This window comes from Mucor velutinosus, assembly GCF_035048745.1.
Source record: "Mucor velutinosus strain NIH1002 chromosome Unknown tig00001563, whole genome shotgun sequence".
Taxonomy (NCBI): Eukaryota; Fungi; Mucoromycota; class Mucoromycetes; order Mucorales; family Mucoraceae; genus Mucor; species Mucor velutinosus.
Genome location: NW_027041904.1, coordinates 284,976 through 306,083, shown reverse-complemented (window position 1 = coordinate 306,083; position 21,108 = coordinate 284,976). Strand labels below are relative to the sequence as shown.

At 41.2% G+C, this 21,108-nt stretch overlaps 2 protein-coding genes across 2 annotated transcripts; one reads left to right on the top strand and one right to left on the bottom strand.

The window, feature by feature from the left end:
* Window positions 1–617: 617 nt before the first annotated feature.
* On the bottom strand, window positions 618–1,058 carry GDI1_1 (Rab GDP dissociation inhibitor alpha; the record flags this gene model as incomplete). The annotated part of the gene is made up of 1 exon (XM_064827941.1): window positions 618–1,058. The coding sequence occupies one exon, from the start codon at window positions 1,056–1,058 to the stop codon at window positions 618–620; it is 441 nt and encodes a 146-aa protein (XP_064685143.1).
* A 9,060-nt stretch (window positions 1,059–10,118) lies between these two features.
* ATC70_008694 (uncharacterized protein) lies at window positions 10,119–21,070 on the top strand (the record flags this gene model as incomplete). The annotated part of the gene is made up of 8 exons (XM_064827940.1): window positions 10,119–10,326; window positions 10,401–10,550; window positions 10,609–11,337; window positions 11,391–11,689; window positions 11,760–12,267; window positions 12,322–13,041; window positions 13,128–13,754; window positions 13,812–21,070. 8 exons carry the CDS (start codon window positions 10,119–10,121, stop codon window positions 21,068–21,070), a joined length of 10,500 nt encoding a protein of 3,499 aa, XP_064685142.1.
* Window positions 21,071–21,108: the final 38 nt, after the last annotated feature.

Sequence of the window (21,108 nt, the reverse complement as noted above, 5' to 3'; positions counted from 1 at the left end):
TATACTTGTATTCCGACATTGACTACGGATGTTTACCATATCTGGATAGGCACCAAGATTAATGCAATATGAGCTTGTTGCTTCAGATGTGCACTTCATGATCCACGCTATAAGACACATGCTTATATCCGTGATACTAGCTACAGATACTTTATGTACTACAGACTTGTACTATTATATATGAGACATGCTATAGACATGCATACGATATGCTATAGACATGCCATATATCCAGATACATGCTAAAGATGTATGCTTAGCGATATACACTCAGATATGTACTATTAATATAGACTAAGAAGACTGTACCTATCGGATACATGCTACTAGATCGATATTAATTATCCTTATGGAAAGGATAGATCAGGGTACTTCGGATGAGAGTCTAATTATTCATCATCCAGACAGAGCTAAATCATGATTAGCTTGCTGGAGTTGTCTTTTAGCATGATTAGACATTAGTTGATCTGAGTTGACTTATTTGTCAATCTAATTAATAGAACTTTTATCCATTGTTATAGTATATAAGAAGGATCATCTACCTGGCCAGTAGAGAGACTTCAGTTTACTTTACACCTGTCAGTTTGATAATAAAATATACCTTTATCAAGTTGACATCACTGTTTTTTTATTCTTTTTTTTCCGTGAATTTTAGTCTGTAAAGCCTCAAATTCCACAGGCTCTATGTAGTCGAAGCCATGGTCGATGCTGTCATCGTCAAAATGAAATGCTCCGTTTGCATGGACAAGTTGTCTAGTGTTGTCGTTCAGCAAAGCATTAGGCTGGGTTACAGCTTGCCTATTCTGTTTCTCCAGCCCATTGATGTACTTGATAGCTTTCGCATGTGGAGTCTTTGTGCTCTTCTTCATCAACTGAGACTTTGTTGTAGAGCGGCTGCGTTGTTTGCGTGCTTTTTGGTCTTTTTTCTTCAAGGTTATCTCCTCTGCATTCGTTGTCATTTTCTTGATGACCTTTTTGTTTGATTCATTGTTTGCCTCTTCTTCTGTGGCTTTCTTGGCTCTCTTAGCAATTTTATAAGCTGCGTCGTTTTTCAACATTTGATGAATAGCGGACGAAAATAGAAAAGTGATGCTGGCTTCCTTACAAAGAGTATTTGGTGAGTCGACTCGATTGTTCCACAACCTACACAGTTATATAGTTGGGGAAAATGTTTATGCTCTTTTCTAAACACCAATTTGTTGAATCACATACCAGCAGAGGAAGGTACTTTGCGTTGATTGCAGTCAGAAATTTGTATTTGATAAGTGTTCATCAAAATTATTTGCAATGTTTTGAGGAGGTTGCGCATCAGATGCTTTCGCAAAAGAAACTACTGATAAAAACTGCCAATAGCATGCTTGAAACTATTGTTACGAAAATAATGCAGCGTACAGAATGAAGCTAGGATTAGATAGGCAGGCAGGGCAATATAGTTAAGGGAAGAAGCTTCTGCATCAGTCGAAAGAGAAAGCTAAACCAAGCGCAACTAGTAGCGTGGGGGTACAAGTGAGTTGTGGAAGGCATGATAGCCTACTGGGCTCAAATGATATTTAGAAGGCATTCCCCAATGATTGCGATCAATAAACAATTGGCAGCAAGGTATAGTATAGGGCAGAACGTATTATAGGCAGCCATGTATAGGCAGCAGGGCCTATTAAACCCAACAGTATTGGATTTTGATATCACATGTAATTTCGATATCATCTGTGATTGCTATAAAAATCCCCCAAGTGTTAATGGAAAAATATATAACTCTGAATGAGTACAAATAATACTTATTTTTGTAGTGACACATGCAACTCTTTTGAGTACAGTAGTGTGTAAGAGCTGTGTAAAAAACGAGAGTTTTCATGGATTTGCGATGACCAAAAAATATCTCTAATAAAGCATCAGCAAGTAAAGCATAGTCAAGAGAAGCCGTTTGGCGCTATTCCAGGCGCTTAGAACGTTTTGTAGCATGAGATATTCATGTTTGAAAATGGCTAGATTTGGACAGGGTTTGACCTATATAAGAGGCATAGTAGGTTGTATTACAAAATTATTTAGTATAATTACAATGTTACTTGATGGTGTACATGTTCTGCATTATACGAAATTCAAGTCCTGAGTGATGGAAGGCTTTATTGCTGTAAGTCTCAGACATATATCTTCTTTTTGAAAGATGCGATTATAATAATTTCAAGATTTGAGCGTCAGCATTAGTATGTAAATTTGAATCTAGCTACATAACCGGACTGATTGAGATACTTATTAGGTCAGCGAGACGCTTTTGATATTCGCCCATAACAGAAATACGATACCTAGCCTAGGAACTAGACTTAAAGCTAATCCACTATTACATGTGCTCCAGATGATAATAGCTTATTGCTGTTGTATTCAAAATACAATATTTGTAATTGAGGTACAAATACTGTATTTTAGTTAATAAATCTAGCTACACTCGATGATAGCCTCGCCTTGCGAGCTTTCGTCGAGGACATTCAAATCCGAGATAATAAACGCTCGGCATATCAAGTAAATTTTAAACAAGCAATTATTAGTCAAAAAAAAGTCTATATCAAAGTCAGGAGTGGGAGGTATGCCTTCGCTAATACTGCTCTGAGATGGCGGCATAAAGCCGGTAGTACATAAATATTCGACTTTTGTAAGATCTACAGCAACTTTTTTGAGATATTGTCATGGCAAAAAGCACTTTTATAAGAAACTCTAAAAAAAAAGTATTCGGTTTAAGCAATTATTCTTTCGACTCTATCATCTACATTTAATCAGCATCACAATCATTGTTGGCGTAATAATCATTATTATCATCCAAAATACTTCAAGATCAGCCCATGATAACGCCAAAATTTATTCGAGCTTAGTTTAGTTTTTCCGTCAAATTCGTCTTTTGTAGAGTTCTTTGTGTGGAATTTGAGGCTTTACAGACTAAAATTCACGGAAAAAAAAGAATAAAAAAACAGTAATGTCAACTTGATAAAGGTATATTTTATTATCAAACTGACAGGTGTAAAGTAAACTGAAGTCTCTCTACTGGCCAGGTAGATGATCCTTCTTATATACTATAACAATGGATAAAAGTTCTATTAATTAGATTAACAAATAAGTCAACTCAGATCAACTAATGTCTAATCATGCTAAAAGACAACTCCAGCAAGCTAATCATGATTTAGCTCTGTCTGGATGAATAATTAGACTCTCATCCGAAGTACCCTGATCTATCCTTTCCATAAGGATAATTAATATCGATCTAGTAGCATGTATCCGATAGGTACAGTCTTCTTAGTCTATATTAATAGTACATATCTGAGTGTATATCGCTAAGCATACATCTTTAGCATGTATCTGGATATATGGCATGTCTATAGCATATCGTATGCATGTCTATAGCATGTCTCATATATAATAGTACAAGTCTGTAGTACATAAAGTATCTGTAGCTAGTATCACGGATATAAGCATGTGTCTTATAGCGTGGATCATGAAGTGCACATCTGAAGCAACAAGCTCATATTGCATTAATCTTGGTGCCTATCCAGATATGGTAAACATCCGTAGTCAATGTCGGAATACAAGTATAAGTCTATAGTGCCATCCATGTCCGTGGTGCCATCTATAGCCTATATCTTATATAGTATGAATCTTATAGTACTAGCGTATCTGAAGTCCATATCTTCTCATAGTATAAATCGATATCGTACATCTAATCCAGTGTACATACAGTTTATATCTAAATCTAGTAACTGGATGAACTGTCGGAATGCAGATAATAGTGGATGTATTCCACAATTTCGGTGAGACTAACTCATGTAAATTTTGATGCGTTATTATGTTGTCGGTGAGCCTGCTAATGGTAATGGAAATGAGAAAGCGAATATGCTATTTAAACACTAAAACTTTACATTTTGGCTTCGCTACGGTAAAACCACCTTTAAAATCGCTGTTATCAAGTATTGGGCTAGATGCTGGAATACTATTTTGGTATTGCACCTTCGCCTCCCTATGATAAAATCCTTATATAAATTAATGCTAACAAAAGTTGGATTAAATGCTTGATTGTCATGGCCATTCACCTTCGTTTGACTACGGTATAACCCCCTCAAGGCCAATGATACCAACAAGTGTTGCCTCGAAACGACATATCACGCAATCCATAGCCAAATAGCAAACAAGAAATTACTTGATCAGATACGCCATGTTCTGGGAAGAAGAGCCTTTAATCTCTGATTAACTACGATGGCGCTTTTGTGTTCATATTTTCCAGTATCCGATATATGAAACCTCCGTGGTGCTATACCATACCATGGCCTAGAGCTTACCTTGGTAGTAGTTGGATGCACGTTTATACAGTACAACTCCAAAAGAATTCACTCTGAATTTGCTAGTCAGCAACTAGCAATACTTATATTACCGGAATAATTTAAAGAACCTTCTGCCATTACATTTTAACTAAATTATTTTCCGTTATTGGGAATAGTCAAGTCGATCAAATCAATTTCAAACTTTTCAATTCATTACATTCTTACCCATGAAAATGTGATATATTTAAAAAAAACCACAATTTGACAATATTAAGATTTTCTCACCCTATATAAGGGTTCAATGTTAGTTAAATGTCAGACGTGAGACCATCAGCGTCTTTATATAAAGAAGTGTGGCCCAGACGTGAGCTTTCGGCGTCAGTATAAAAGAAGCAAGCACCCCTCCCTTTTTTTTTTTCATTGTCAGGTGTCAGGTACACACAGACTTTGTGTGTAAATTTTTTTAATTTAGTATAAATATCAACTTTGTTTGCAAAACAATAAAGATCATCTTATATCTCAATTCTATTCTTTTATATACATTTATCTAAGTCTACTCTAAAACTATACCTATACACACGACACAGGTGCACACAGACTTTGTTAGTAACTTTTATAGTTAATATGAATATCAAAAATAATAAAGGTTATTTTTTTTTCTCACTTATACTGCTGACATATACATTTATCTAAATCTGTTACTTATACTCACAACACCATTAAATAACAAACACTTTGTAACATTCTATGCGGAAACTTTTTGATAATTTTACATTTATCTGCCAGTAACTTTTAAACGAATCAGCTCAAGTACACATTCAAAATAACATTCATATATTACGAACTGTTCAACTATGCGATGGCATAGTAAAAGCGAATATAGTACCACAAAATTTCGAGAACCTAATTCCACTACAATAGCAGTTTATGAAGATTATTATCTACAATCTGATTGGATTATCTTGTATATTCCACACGGTCATCAAGCAATTGAGAAACAGTATCTAATGAATATTGTGGCAAACATTGTATTGTATAGATAGTATTAAAAGACAATTTTTCATGTATGTTATCTTTTTACTATCTCATGCCGTGCAATAGATAGCATCCTATTAATAAAATTAAACAGTATGGGCCCGCTTCTGCAACAAAGGCAACATAATAAAGCGTGCTACTCTTTGGGGTATTCAATGCATGCATCTTTAATAAACTCAGTAAATCTGTAAGCCATGTCTTTCTACGTGTTGTATTCACATATAATCCAGCCCAGCCTTTCATAGTATTGATCTATACGAGGGCTTGATTGTTGCGAAGCGAATATGCAAAATTGTAGTATCTAAGTAGTAAATTCGATTTCTCTCTTTCTTTATTAATAATGGATTGTTTAATATCTACATATATAGCAGAGTTTATTATTGTTAATGATTTGGAATGTCTACGGCGACAGCCCGCAGGGTGACACCGTCGTCAAGTGTAGTGATATTGCATCTAATTCAACATTTGGTAATATTAGTCCTAATCGATTTTACCGTAGTCAAGCAAAGGTGTAAAACCGTAGTAGTGTTCAAGCAGCAAATTCGGGATTTCATTTCCACTGTTAATAAGCTTACCAGCAACATATCACATCAAAATTTGCATGAATCAGCTTTACCGAAATCAATATGTCTCCTGTTGAAATTACAAGCTGCACAGGTGGCAGAACTGCCCTTCCAGACGACTTTAGCTACTAAAGATGTGGTTCGTGTCGGGTAAATAAAAGCCATAAAGCAAAACATAACCAAATTGGACAGTTTTCAAGCCTTCATATCTTGACATGTAGACCTTTTTGAGCCACCGGAATAACGCCAAACAATTGCACTTGAGTAGTAGTAACTTTCTGACACCTTTGCTCAACTTTTTGAAGACCTAAAAAAATATGGCCAAAAATCGACCAAAAAGCATGAGGTACCCCTCATGGTTTTTTTACGAAAATCAAAGGATCGCATTTTTCGCCTTGAAAATAAAGACTTTTACTATGGCATATATCAAATTAAAATGTTTCTCTCGATCCAGAGCAACCTCTGAAACCACTGTTATGAGTCTTTCATATACAAAGTATGGCTATTTTCGCTAAAAACCTCATTTCAAATTTATTGAATTGCTCAATAGTTTCAATCAAAGCACTTATTACAGTTAGCACCATCGGAAGCGCCTTGAAAAGCACTTCAATAATGTATTAGGCAGCGTAGGGTGATCATTACAGTTCATATAGTCGAATACCAAAAGATAGATTAAAGAAGTCGAAAAAAGGCGAGATCTGTTCAATCTTGAGCAGAGAAAAAAAAAGCTGAGGTTGAATTAATTTTGGCGGCGGCATTGCTGCTGGCTGACCTAAATGCCCTTTCTGTTGATGATAATGATGATTGCGATGCTGATTAAATGGGGATCATGGAATTGGAAGGGTAACTGCTTAACCCAAATACTTTTTTTGGGTGCTTTAGTTACAAGCGAGCCTTTTGCAATGTCAATATCTCAAAAAAGTCGTTGTAGATCTTACACAAGTCCTTTATTTACTTATGACCAGCTTTATGTCGCCAGCTTATTAAGAGCATCAGCAGCAGTGAATGATATGACAATTCTATTATCAAAAAATGGCATTTGTGATATACAAATACTGCATAAAATTTGAATTTCTTTCGCATTATCCCAATAATAGGCTTTGTTTAATATCAACGTAAGCAAAAAGAATACTAAGGAAGATACCTCCTCTCCTCCTCCTGGCTCTGATACAACCTTTCTGTTACTAACTAATAATAAATTGTTTAAAATCCACTTGATATACTAAAATGTTATAATGTCTGATTTAAAACGGCTTCAATGAGAGCCCGCAGGGCGACGCCGACATCGAGCGTAGCGAGATAAGTGGACAAGTAGTAAATACTGGAAGCTTTGAACATAAAAGCGTCGTAGTAGCAAATTAGAGAAGACTGCAAGCCCTTGTCCCAAGAATACACTGCATCTAATTTTAATGATGTTATACCTGCTATACTTAGTTGTGGATTAAGTGATTTGTGGTGTCAAGGCAACATTTGCTAACCTTGACCTTAAACAGGTATAATAACCCTAAGGAAGCAAACGTGCAAAGCCATAATAAAGCAGTAAATTTGGTTTCTTATTTTCATTTGATGCATTTCACACTATAATCCAACATATCACACCTAATACAACACATCAACATCTCATCGGTTTTTACATACACTACTAAACGCACATCAAACTATAGTCTACACGCACATCAAGACCCATCAAATAGTCAACTAGTAGGATGACTATTACTGAAACAATACCATTTAATTCAATGACATACAAGAGCGGTTACAATTACACGTAACTGTAGATTATTTACACATATCATTTACGACAATCCACTGGATCATCACACTTGACTTTACACCTCAGGATTTGACATTATTCACAAAGATATAAATGGGACCACACAATTCATTCAATAAAGAATCGTCTTAATTTTGCACAGAATGATAAACTGATAATTTACTGATATATTTATTTGTATGATTTTAGTTAGTTAGCACCTTGCTGAATATATCAGCTTGTAGCTCATAAAATATATGTTCTTCAGCAAATTTATAAGGAAACGTACATCTGGTAATTGAAACACTCACATTATAATGGATCTAACGTAGAGCTATCGAATGGTCTTTGTTTTGTGCGAATCTGGTTAGTATTTGTCGAGGTATGTTCAAAAAAGGGTAGCATGCAAAATCATTGATTTTTCTTCAAAATCTGCCTGTGATAGCAAGCAAAAAATCTGGTGGTCTTTTTTTTGGTCAGGACAATATTGTCAATATTTCATGATAGAGTTATGCCAGAGCTTCAAGCAATAGCTCATTCGGTAGGAAATTGTTTGGTCTACAATGATTAGTAATGCTTAACAATAAGTTTTGATGACAGATAGTAATTAATCTTTAGAAAATAGTCAGAAAATCGCAAAAACAATTGTATCAAATATCAAGTGAACAATGTACACCAGAAACTTGATATAAATACCATTGTATTCTCCTTTAAATTCTCTACAAGTTTTATATAAGTTTAAAGGGGTGTTTACTATCAAGAAACGCGTAATTTTAAGGTCGATAGATTTCGGAATCCCATGGATCATCATTCAGAACAGTAGAAATTGAATCTCCGTTGAGCTTTCGCATGTGTACACCACGCATGTATGCATTTGACAAAGCATTTTAAAAATTGGAGCGTACGAAAAGGGCGATATTAACTTGTTGGCTTCAAGTTATCAATAGATACTTGAAATGTCGGTGAGCCATGTTTCAAAAGCTTTCTTGCACACGTGCTAGATGCATTTGAGCTTAGAAATGAGTGAGTCCAACAGCACTGTAACATATTCTATACATTTAGTCGACACTAATAAAATGTATCCCGACATGACAGAGGGCAATTAAGCTGTATTCAAACCAAGTTTGATATTGTTGGTTTCGAGAGTACTTTCAATTTAGTATAGATAGGTGTGCATGATCTAATTGGTAGCGTCTTTCTTATTCATGTCTTTATTTCATTGCACCTTGAGATATATATATATATATTCTCTGCTTCTAAATGCTTTATTGTCGTGGGTTCTTACAACAAAATATGCTCAAACACCTCGTTCATTATGCTATATCGATCAAACGTTTAGCTTCCTTTCTAATAACCAGAAGGAGCAGTACAGTTACAAGCTTTTTCAGTAGCTATCATTATAGGCCGTGTTGAAAGCAAGAGTAAGAGTTCGTGGGAGTAAATGCCATACCAGAGCAGGCAAAACAAGCCGTTACATAGCACATCAAAAGCTATCTTGGACCCAATGCACTTGTTCCCATCCGTTCCGAGCTTTCGCATCCATTGTCTAAGGCCGTGCAGTACAAGAGCATCAATAGAAGAGAGCAGTCGTCTCCAAGAATCCAAAGACGGAAGCCTTGCGATTCAGCAAGAACTGGCGATGCTTCGCCAATACACTGACAATTGGGCTTCGTTGCCTACAGCAGACTTACATTTCTTTCTCTTCTGGAGGGGGGGGGGGGTTTCGTTTGCGAGTATTTGTTTGTGCATTTTGGGACTGAGAATTTTGAAATGAGAAACATTTATCTCTTAATACATCTCATCTGGTGTCCACAGACAATTGCAAGATGTAACAAACCCTCAGTAGTAGACTAGGATCGTACTGATTTAAAAGTTTCACAGTGAGGTGATAAATCAACTAGAGATGGCTGTTCAATACCACTCAATCTACGAGCTGCTATGATTTTGATGTACTTTTTAGAATGGTAAATGACTATGTTTAATTGAGTAGAGAGGCTGGCAGCTTTACTCTCTCTTGTGATTTTTACTTATGTATAGACCATATAATGTTGATGGAATCCGAGCTCCTCGGCATCTTCACTGCAAATGACAAATGTTATTGCAATTATGGAAATCATCGAGCACAGCCATAACGTAATGACATACTGAACGGTAGATCCATGGCATTTCATGCAATCAGATCAAATGCATAATAAGCATATTTTGAAAGGCTCAGACCTCTCAACAATGTGTGCTCATTATTCAAATAGTTGCAACAAGATACTATATGGGGAGTACAAACTTCACATGGAAAAAAAAAAAAACCAAAAGACTCGGGATCACTGTGGATCCGAGATTATGAACATGTTGAGGTCGGTGTGCATGTTTAGAGTCACATTGATGTGGATTTCCCCTTTTAAAGCATGCCGCAATTTACAAATATGGAACGCCTTTTCTCTTGTTAATATATTAAGCTTTCTTTTCTTTTTCATGTTTTTCGTTGAAGCAGCAGCGGCCACCACCACCAATCCCAACCTTCAGTCAGTCAGCGACTTTTGGCTGTTTGTGGTTTACTGTCTGGTGGTTATTGTTGTTGTCATCTTTTTCTTATTTTACTTTAATCGTGTGCTTGGTCAAGTACTTACATTCATTATTAATCAGTACACATGGAGACGCTATCATGCTTATATCGAAGTTGGTAAAGTCGAGCAGGAGGAGTAAAAGCATTAAATCTACTGCTAGTATACTGACAACACACATTCACATTACTAGATTCCATCCGTGTGTCGCTGCTGGGCGGCCGAATCCTGTTTAAAAACCTGAGATATCTATCAACAAATCAGTCCATCTCCATAGTCAAAGGACACATTGCGATTCGATATTGGTTGCTGAATGTTCGAAAAGCAGAAGACGACAAGAATGGTATTTCAGCTCAATGTATATAGATATAATGCGCAAGATGACTGACTGCAAACTCAAGGTAAAACCAACAATCTGCCATGTCGAGTGGTCTGCAGTGTCGAGGGTCTAGAGTGGTTCTTTTACAACAATGCACCTGCCTATGATCGAATGAAGGATATACTTGGATTATCGCCCATGGACACCTGCAATACAACCACAGCACCTCCTCTCACAAGTACAAACGAAGACGAAAAGAAGCTGACTGATGCTCGCGGAACACTTGATCCCGAAAGCCAGAGCCCGATGAATGTCGACAATTCACTGATGGAGCGCTTAATGCCAATTCAATTTGAGTGTACAACGGGTGCAGTGATGATTGGCAATACAGAGATCAAATCCATGCTGGTGTGGAAAGTGTCGCAAGCCAGCGGTATCTACAGCCTGAGTAAAGCGAGATCATCCATGGACTACTACAAATCAGTGATGGATTTCATATTGAGAAAAGTGCAGATCAGTCTGAAGGACAACATGGATTATACCAAAGTAGATGAAACAACGGAAAGAGTCATTAAGCCGCTACCGAGAATCACATTCATTGCTTGGTTGCTCAAGCCGTTCCGATGCTTGTACCCCTTCTCCATGACTAGGCAGTACGGCGAGATGCAACACATGCGAAATATCATGCGAGATGGGAAATCGCAGATGGGCAGTCAAAGCGACACAACAACATTTCATGAAGAGTATGCCAGAGTTACCAATGTCGTGGAATGCAATGAAATGGCTTTAACCTACTATGCTGATTATGCTGGTAAGAAACAGGATCTTTTGTGTGTGAGTGTGTGTAACTCATATGATGTTTAGGGCCTGTACCAGAAACATCTGATGCCTTTGCAGGTATTGGCATTGATATAGGCAATGGAGGATTACCGCCAGAATGGGGAATTCGTATTTCATTATGGGATGCTACTATTCACTATGGTGCCTGGGCGGATCGACAGAGATCAGAGATGCAGGATTACTTTTTTCCCAATTCACACCGTGGCAATACACCAACACCGAAACTATCACCAGGCCAGCAACGTATTGCCACGTCGTTTGAGACGTACATTGAGTTTATGAATGAAGGTAAATTGCGAGTACCCACACGAGAGAAATCCAAGGTAAAAGTCGAGGGCAGTGGATGGTAGTTACACAGTGCATAATAGCCTGAAAACATGTTTCCTTTTATAGGATTGGAAGTACCATTCAGGGTCATCCGATCTGGATATCGGATCTGATGGTTATTACTCCAGACCTTATGGCTGGTTTAATATCAAGGTAGGCGAGGGCTCCTTCATCAAGGTCGTCACACCGTTTGCAGTAGGGGAGAATGGATACGCCAATGTCATTGATGTCGTGCTCAAAGACACAGACATTACCACCAGCGTGAATTACGCGTCGTTTATTCAGTCGAATCGCATAGAGATACACATCAACATGCCAACACCGCTGCAGTGGAATGGATTCAGGCACTGGGATTTCAAATTTACGCCCAAGAAGCCCACCATTTTCTTACTGAGAGATCACATTTACTTGTTACAAGATACCGTCAAGGACTGGACGTCAGGTCCACCTTCAGATTTACTGCATTTTACACCCATGACATACCAGCTGCAGTTTAACCTCGAGAATCCTACCATTTACCTCTGTGTTAACGAGCACAATGTCATTAATAACCCTAATTCAATTGAAGATAATGGTAAGCCTGCAGCAAATCTGAGAGGGCCCGACAGCTAACTCGTCTCTTATACAGCCTTCCTCAAGTTACAAGCCCATCGACTGGCATTCAATGTCATGCTGCCCTTCATTGAATTCCAGCCTGATACCACAGCCATCAAGTTCTTTGTAGTAGCAGAGCACGGCAGCGCAGGTCTCTCTCTACAGACATCGCACACGCTCAGTGCTTTTATGAGACAAGATGATGCCCATGCAGCTGTCGCAGTCAACCTCACCATTGACGGCTCGTACGAATTTTACAGCACAGTGGATATTTTGCGTCACATTGAGTCCTGCAACCTGCACCTGAAAATCAACGGTGCCACTGTCAAGCTATTTGGTACCTTGATTCGATACCTCTTTTTGCTCAAGGAAAACTACTTTGGTGCCTGGAACAATTTCTCTACCATTGATGAGTACAGAAGACAAAAACGCAATCACCAAGAGTGGCTGGAGCAGAAAAAGAAGCAAGCAGAGTCAAAGCCTCTGGCGGATCCCTTTGAAGTCTATCTCTTGCTCGAGTTGGAGGATGGCGTACTCTTGTTTCCTGAAAATCTATACGAGTGCTCCAGGTATTCGCAATTTGAGTTTCAAGAGCTACAGTTGGAGTTGAGAAACTTGGATGTCTATCTTGACATGTACCTCAATATTAGTCCCATTACGCTGAGTAGAGACAGTAACCCCAATCCTCAGTCAAAAGAAGGTTTCTTTCGTATCAAAAATGCACGCGATCCCAAAAACTATGTTTATATTGACGGTAAGTTGATGCATATATATATATATATATATATATATATATATATATATATATAGCGTTGAGATAAAGCTCATTCTTATTTATAGGGTTGAATGTATACGGCCATCGCTTGTTTGGCCCACTTCCTGAATGCTCCACTTACCTATGTCACTGGGAGTTTGATATTGGTCGCATTACAGGTGAAATTAAACCCTCCTTCTTGCTGGGGCTCTCCTGCTTTGGTCAGTCCTTTGCCTACAACCTCATTGACGAGGACAATGCTGTACCGCAAGAGATGGAATCCAAGGATCTACCCGACGTGTCATTTGTCAAACTCTATGTGCAAGAGGTCGACGTCTGTTTAATGAGTATGAACAGTGCTACCAACATTGCTCTCAAAGACGGTATTTTACTCGAGTTTGACAACTTGATTAATGCAAAGTACAGCCAAAGAATCACCATCAAAATCCCAGCCATTTTGACGCGATGCTTAGCCAACCCAGATCAAGCGCGTGGTGGCGATGGGGCTACTGATGGTGGTGGTGCACTGGACAACAAGGAGTATTCTTGGGTTGAAATTGCAAAGGCAGACCTTGGCCTCAATGTCACTATATTCAGACACACAGCTGTGTGGAAAAAGGCCAGAAGTGAGCAGCAAAACTTTATTCGAACACAGGATTATCCTACACGACGTTGTGTGCGTCTCTATGAAGAAGCAGATGCAGCATCTCAGAGTATGTTGAAGCAGACCTTTTTTTTTTTTGACTATTTCTAACCTTCTATATCGCCAGGCTCACGTTCCTCTATGCGATCTACCAATGAACACCATGTGGGCATCTTGTACGCACCACCCTTTAGACCCTTTATGTTTGGCCGTGTAGAAGACAAATCTGTGCTCTATGATAACAGCTCCTATTCGTCAGGTGCACCGTCGCCAGAGAGTGTTCGATTTGCAGGCTATAATAACAACGGCAGTATCCATGCCTCAAGCGATAGACTGATGCAAAGCGAATCCGACGATGATGACGACGATGATGATGAGGACAGATCTGACTTTGAGTTTGACAGTGACCTCTATGACAACTACTCCATTCGCAGTGGACTCTCAGGCAAGGACAATGAATCATTTCACACAGCCAAAAACTCGGATGAAGAAGAAGAGGATTCTTATTCCGTGGCAGATCAGTATTCCATGCAATCCAGAGACTATCTCAGCGACATGACCAGTGATGATGATGGCAGTGATAGCTACACGTCTTCTGCGGATCAAGCAGACAATTATCCAAAGCGCAAGCCAGAAAAAGACCTCAAAGCGGCTATTCCGCCTTCCATCCCTTACAGCGACTATCTCAGGCGATTCAAAGTGCTGCGACCTAACGCTGAATTCACCCATGGCGGCTTCTTTCATCCTTATATACCACCCTCTCAGCCTCATTTTGTGCCTGAAAAGGGACACGATGAAAGCTATCGACCCTTGTATGACGAGACCACAACAGGCGATGGAGATGCACAGGGTTACTTTGCAGCGCATGAAGCAGACCATAGAAAGCATTCTGACAGCAACATGAACAACGCAGATGCGTATGGCAAGGGAAACGAGGTGATTGCAACTACCGTCATTGAGGCCACGCGACCTGTCACTGTGCTGGTGACACCTATCTTGGTGAAGCTGGTGCAAGAGCTGGCTGAAGAGATCATCAAAGACGACTGGGATCTGGAAACCATGCTGGACGCACTGCAAATGGAGTACATTGAACAGTTGACCCGCTACCTAACAGACCAGTACATTTGCACCCGTTTTGCAGTCATTCTACCGCAAACCTACCTGCATTTTATTCAAAATGTCACGGTGCCTGATGATCTGCCGTCTTACAAGCACGGTGAGTCCTTTGTCAAGACCCAATACAATCCACAAGACACCATCCTGTGTTCAGCAGACATCTTTCTGAACGATTTCAAGATGATTGGTAGTGTCAAGTTTGAGGATTATGCGTTTGACGAAAAGAAGAAGAAGGTCGCTGAATCCAACATGGTGTTGCAGGAGTCTCGCGTGCACATTGATGTGGGTGACATGGGATCTACTGTGCAGTATGTGTCCAAACAACACGAGAGACAGTCTATTGCGTTTGGTATCCCGTACGACTCGTTGCGCAACAAGAAACTGTACACCAACATGGATGATGATCAAGAAGCGTTGGTGGACGAGCTGGTCATGCTGGATCTGGCTGTCAAGGGGTTCAGCTTTAAATGGCTCGGCGCAAGAACACCCAACTATGCTGAGCTCACTGTTCACAGTGTGGATACCATCATTATTACAGAATCTGTGGAAATCCTTGTGGGTGCTGTCTACTCGTGGTTGGTCTTTGTGGATGACCTCAAGGGCATCCTGGAAAGCTTCCAAGACCAACGCACCCGACAAGTGCAGGTATTCATCAACGAAATTGCCAACTACTCCATCACGCAAGGCGTGGTGGGTGATCCTGTGTTTTTGACCACGCCTACCACCATGCTTCGACTGGGTTCTCGCAACTTTAGAAATGACTGCGGCTGGAAATTACTAGCGCGTATGCGGCACTGCCTGAGATCCATGCCGTCGTCCAAACGAGAAGAATTACAGTACAGACTTACATCGGGTGGTGCATTACAAGGCATTGATTCGGAGGCCATGTACGCCAACGTAGTGCACACCTTCTCTCATTGGCGTAGCTGGGAAGTGGGATACAGCGATATTACGCATTGTCGACTGTTTACGCAACCGTTCCATCAGAACCCTCCTGTTTTGCAAGACGGAGAGAGAGCAACAGCTAAAAACATGACGGACGAAGTAGTGCGTTTCTTGGTTTCTTCTGCAAATTTTGCCAAAATCAGGTTGGGTCAATTTGTATTCACCATCTATGAGGAAGAGACCGCCGAATCAAGCAGAGAAGAAAACAGTATCTCGCTAGGAACATTCGAGTTTTTGCTCGAGTGTTTGTTCAAGGCATCTGCCATCTCGTCTGTGCCTGAACATGGTCAGCAGCATCCTCCTCAGATCAGTAAGACGTTAACTGTGCCTGATGGTTATCTTGACATTATTACCAAGATCAGTCTCGATGAAATCAGTATATCCACCAACCCTATTATCCTGGCCTTTGCTCGCCACATGCTGCTGGTTCAAAAAGTGTTTACTGCCAAACTACTGAATCTGTCGCATGCTAACAACAAGGCCACGCCCAATCATTCTGGCTTTGCAGCGCATGCAGCTACATCTTCCACACTGCCAGACACTGTCGTCGTAGCAGAAAATAACGATTTTGATTTCGATGCTTTGCTGAGTAAGGTCGATGTTGTAGCTCAAGCGTTGGTGAACTTGGACAAGATTCAAATGATTGCTCATGCGCATGAACTCAGAATGGATACATTGATTTCGGGCGTCCAGGGCTCTGCTTTGTTTTCCAATCCCAAGCTGGCGCCTCTGCAACTCATTCATAACGAACGTGATTCAGATACAGGCTCTGGAAAGAAAAGTTCCAATCGTGGTCGCAGAACTGTGCATGCTGAGCCTCGTCTGGTGCTGGAAGCTGCTGGTGGCATCCACTTGATTGACGTTAAATTCAGAGAAGAATTACAGCACACTACCCCATCTGCGCTAAATAACAATGTCTTGCTGGGTATTCTGCTAGAACAGGCCAACGTCAATGCCAATATCTCCCAAGTGCCCAAGGTTTCTAAAAAGTACAGCAAATCAGACACTACCAAGGCTGTGTTGAACGTGTTTTCCAACATTCACAAGTTCCATGTTCACGTTCCCCAGAGTCTGTTGCGTCTTTATGGGTTTGTAGAGTCCTGGCAAACAGAGCAAGGCAGAAGATATCATTTTATGTTTCAAAACTTGATCAAGGAATGGGAGGAACAACGTGGTGTTCCATCAGCTAACAACACACCTGCTTTAGCTACTGTGGAAGATGCTCCTGCTCCTTCTCTTGCGCCTGCTGCCAAAAAGATGGATATCAAGCTTCAATTCTTGCTGAATGAATTTGCCGTTCAAGCAGACTTGTTGCCATCACTCAGTTTCGAATACAGTATCCTGGACTTTTTTATCATGGTTGATGAAACACATCATAAATCAGCCCCTGTGCAGCACATGTACGCTTTCCAGCTGTCCAAGCAGGTGGTGCATCTCATCACAAAGGACAAGCACAGCAACAATTCGAGCACGTTTAGTATCCCTGGTATTCGTAGTACGGGATCTATCAAGAACGAGGTGGTCAAAGGCGTCTCTCAACTGAAGCTGCGGTCCATGATCTCCATTGATTTGATTTCCATGTCGCTGGATGCCAGCTTGATTGATTCGATACTGACGGCTCAATCATTAGTGGGCAATGAAGTCAGTGAGCTTGTGGAAGTCTTGTCATACTCCAAGAATAAAAACACAACATCAGCATCAGCAACACCTTCTTCTGAAATCCCTAACACAACTGCTGCATCTTCATCTGCTAGCCGTGTGTTCAAGTACAGTATTGACATTGCGTTGGACGGCCTTCAAGTGTCTGCCTCGAGCCCCTCTGCCCTGGGCATGTTCAGGTCCAATCTTTTGGAGGCGTCCATCTCCAATGACAACCTACTGGATGGAGGACAAGAATCAACGAATGGAGATCAACTTAGCTGGAAGTTGCAAGCTCGCAATTTCTCGCTCTCGCTGGACCACAATACGGTGGAAGACATTGACCAAGCCCTGATGAACAACAAGGAAGACGCCGTGTACCAGCGCAACTGTTTAGCATATATTCTTGTGGATTTCAGTGTACAGAATTGCTTGCCTACTTGCACCACTGCCAACTGTCAAAAGGGCACACATGCACACGCCTGTGATAACAATAAGCCTACAGGCGCTATCTTTATTGATTTCTCTCGTATCCAAACCGTCATGCAGCCTATTGCACTTGGGAAACTCGCTGAAATGTACATTTACTACGACGCAGAGCTAGGAAAGAAAAAGATGATGAAGAAGGCTGAAATTGATCAGCTCTCTGCAAACACAAAGCGTATTGTTCAGTCCATTTCCCACAAGAACGAGTGGCCCAAAGCCTTGCTACAAGAGGAGCCTCAATCCCTGCTAGAGAACAAGACCATCTGTCTGCATGTGCGTCGTTTGGGTGTGGCTATTCCTCTCAACTCGCAGTCTGATCTGCCATCCTCCAACAATGCTACTGCAACAGCAGAGACACAGCGAGGTGTCAGTGCACTTTTACTGTCTGTGGTTTCTATTGAGTTCATGACCAAGAACATTGAAAAGGGCGCTCTCCAACTGGACAACCTGGCTGTACAGTTTGTGAAGCGATTTGATCAAAACAAGGCAGAACATTTTCTCGCAGAGAACCATCCTCGCATGAACCAAATTAGTTTGCCATCTATTTCATGCCATGTCTCTGCTACCAAGGTGAAGCCACTCCAATCTATCATGGTGGATGCGCATGTCAAAGGGTTCGAGGTCGATGTCGATGGCACGATTGCAGACTATATCAATACACTCAGTATCATCTATGTCAAGAGCAAAGATCGTGTGGATGCGTTTACGACCAAGGCTAACTTCAACCTGTCCAAAACGACACCAGAAGCAGAATCCCCGCACACCTCTGAAGTCATCCACTTGAACCTTGAATGCACATTTGAATGTGATAGCGGTACCATTCGCATGTATCCCAAGCGCCATTCCAATGATGCTCATCGCAATAAGAAGAAACTCAAGGCGTTACGTATTCGCACAGGCTTTGACCCTAAATCCTCCAGTGAAGGCAACATGGCGACAGTGGAGCTACCAGGCCTCAGTGCGTGGTTACTGTACCAGACACCTCTGGGTGCACATGCTAAAGTCATAGATGCGCCCAAACGATTTCATGCCGACGTCTTGATCCGAGAGAGTGTCAATACACTGCACCCAGCTTTGGTGCAGTTCCTGAGAGAGGTGACCGCAGGCTTGAAGCTGGGCATCCAACAGTCCAGCGAGAGAAAGGCAGATCGCCCAGCAACGTCCGAGCATGAGTCCAACTTGAATGCTTCCCTGTTCTTGCGTCTATCAAGAACCCAACTGGACCTCAGCTGTCAACCTGCGTCCAAAGTGGTGTGTTCCTTGGGCTGGGAACAGAGTGAATTCATGATGAATGCCTTTTCAGAGGACACCACATCGCGCACCATCAGTTGCGTAGGCTCTGTGCGAGAAATCACGGCCATGGTCAAGCATCACTTTTCTCCAGAAGCGTGCTTGAATGCTCGTATTGACCGCATTTTGTTCAACGTCATGCTGACATCTCAACGCGGAGGTGGTGATTTGAAGGATGATATCTCGGTCATTGTCGAACTACCTCATATTCTGGGCGATGTCAATATGCGACATTTGCAAGATCTTTTGATTCTCAATACCTGCTGGTTTGCACAGCCCATGGATATCCACCACACGCCCAAATCTCCCAAGTTGCCATCTAGTGCCATTGAAAAGCCAGTATCGGTCACATCCACCTTGGACGACAGCGAGGAAGCAACACTGTCACCACCAGCACCCTTCTCAAAGCACATTGCCGTCTGTGTACAAAGTATGAAGTTCTCGGTGGATCTCGGTCAGAACATTGGCAAGATCACGCTGATGCCCAACGCCCTGTCTTTCCAGCTGCATCATGTGCCGCATGAGACCAAAGGGCTGAGTCTCTCCTTGGACGAAATCAAGGTAGTTTCAGAGGGCAGACTATCCGGCAAGGCGGAATTCAATCGAGCTGTTGTTCAGGGCCGTGTGGATCAATCATTTGAAAATGGACTTGTCAAGGAAAAGTCTTCGATTTGCGTGCGTTCGGATGGTTTCAATGCAGCGTTTGAATACGAGTATCAAAATATCCTGGACGCTATTCAGCAATCGCTTGAATTGAACGTGGATTTGCAACGCACTTTGGATGTGTACGATTTACAAATGTCGATCAACTTGGATGCGCTGATTGCCAGACTCTCTGTCAAAACTGTGCCTGTCATCATCACCATGGTTCAACGATTCAACGAATTGCTCAAGAAAAAGAAGGCAGAGGCTGGTATTCGTTCAGATGAGTACGACGCAGAGAATTTCAAGACCACCACCATCGCACATAACGCTGCTGCTGCTGCTGCACCCAAGAAGGAGCATAAGCAAAAGAAGGTCTATGAAAGCGCCTCTGTGCATAGTCAGGTCAATCTGTCCATCAAGGCTGTAGAAATTGTGATATATCCAAGCCAATTCCAAGACTCGGATAACGTGGATATTCGAGCCAAGCAATTCAAGGTGGGTTTAGAAGAGTTGCCACGCAATGAAGACGGTGTGCATCGCAAGCTAGTGATCACATTGACTAGTGCTGCTCTGGCCAAGAACGTGCCTGGAAAAGAATTGATGGTGCGCTACAGTGCCCCACTTCCTCCTCCTGGGTCCAAGCTCAAGAACTTGGGCGGCACCAAGATCTTTGGTATTCCGGGCACTGAAATCAGCATGGAATCCACGCAACTGGACAGACACATTACACATGAGTTTGGCACCGATTTTGCTGGTCGTATCAGTGTTTCGCTCAACATTGGCCTCATCAAGTACTTGCAGGAGATGATCAACATGTTCAACATGCAACTAGACCGTGCATTGGAGAAGGACAAGCCGCACTTGACACCTGAACCCAGTACACCTCTCAGTGTGTCGAGCAGCAGTAACAATTTCGAAGACATGGATGATCCTATCCATAGCAGAAGAAAGCTTTCATCGGTCTCAAGTGCTTCCAATACTCTGTTGACGCCGGCGACCAATGCGCAGGCCGAGGAGGGTCGTGTTGCCAAGCAGCAAGAGGATGAACAGCCGTCCAGTGAATCAGCCGAGAAATACACCTATGCCTCTATCAATTCTGTGAGTTTCCAACCTCAGTTGCAAGTGATGGGCGATGCTACTCCACCTGTGGAATGGCTTGGTCTCAAGAGAGAGAGAATACCAGGATTAGTTCATGAAAATATCACATTACATCTAGATCAAGTTGTGAAGATTATTTGGGGTGTATTGGAATCTCAAGCAGATTGAATAAAGTAGCTAGCATGTGTGTCTAACTATTTAATATG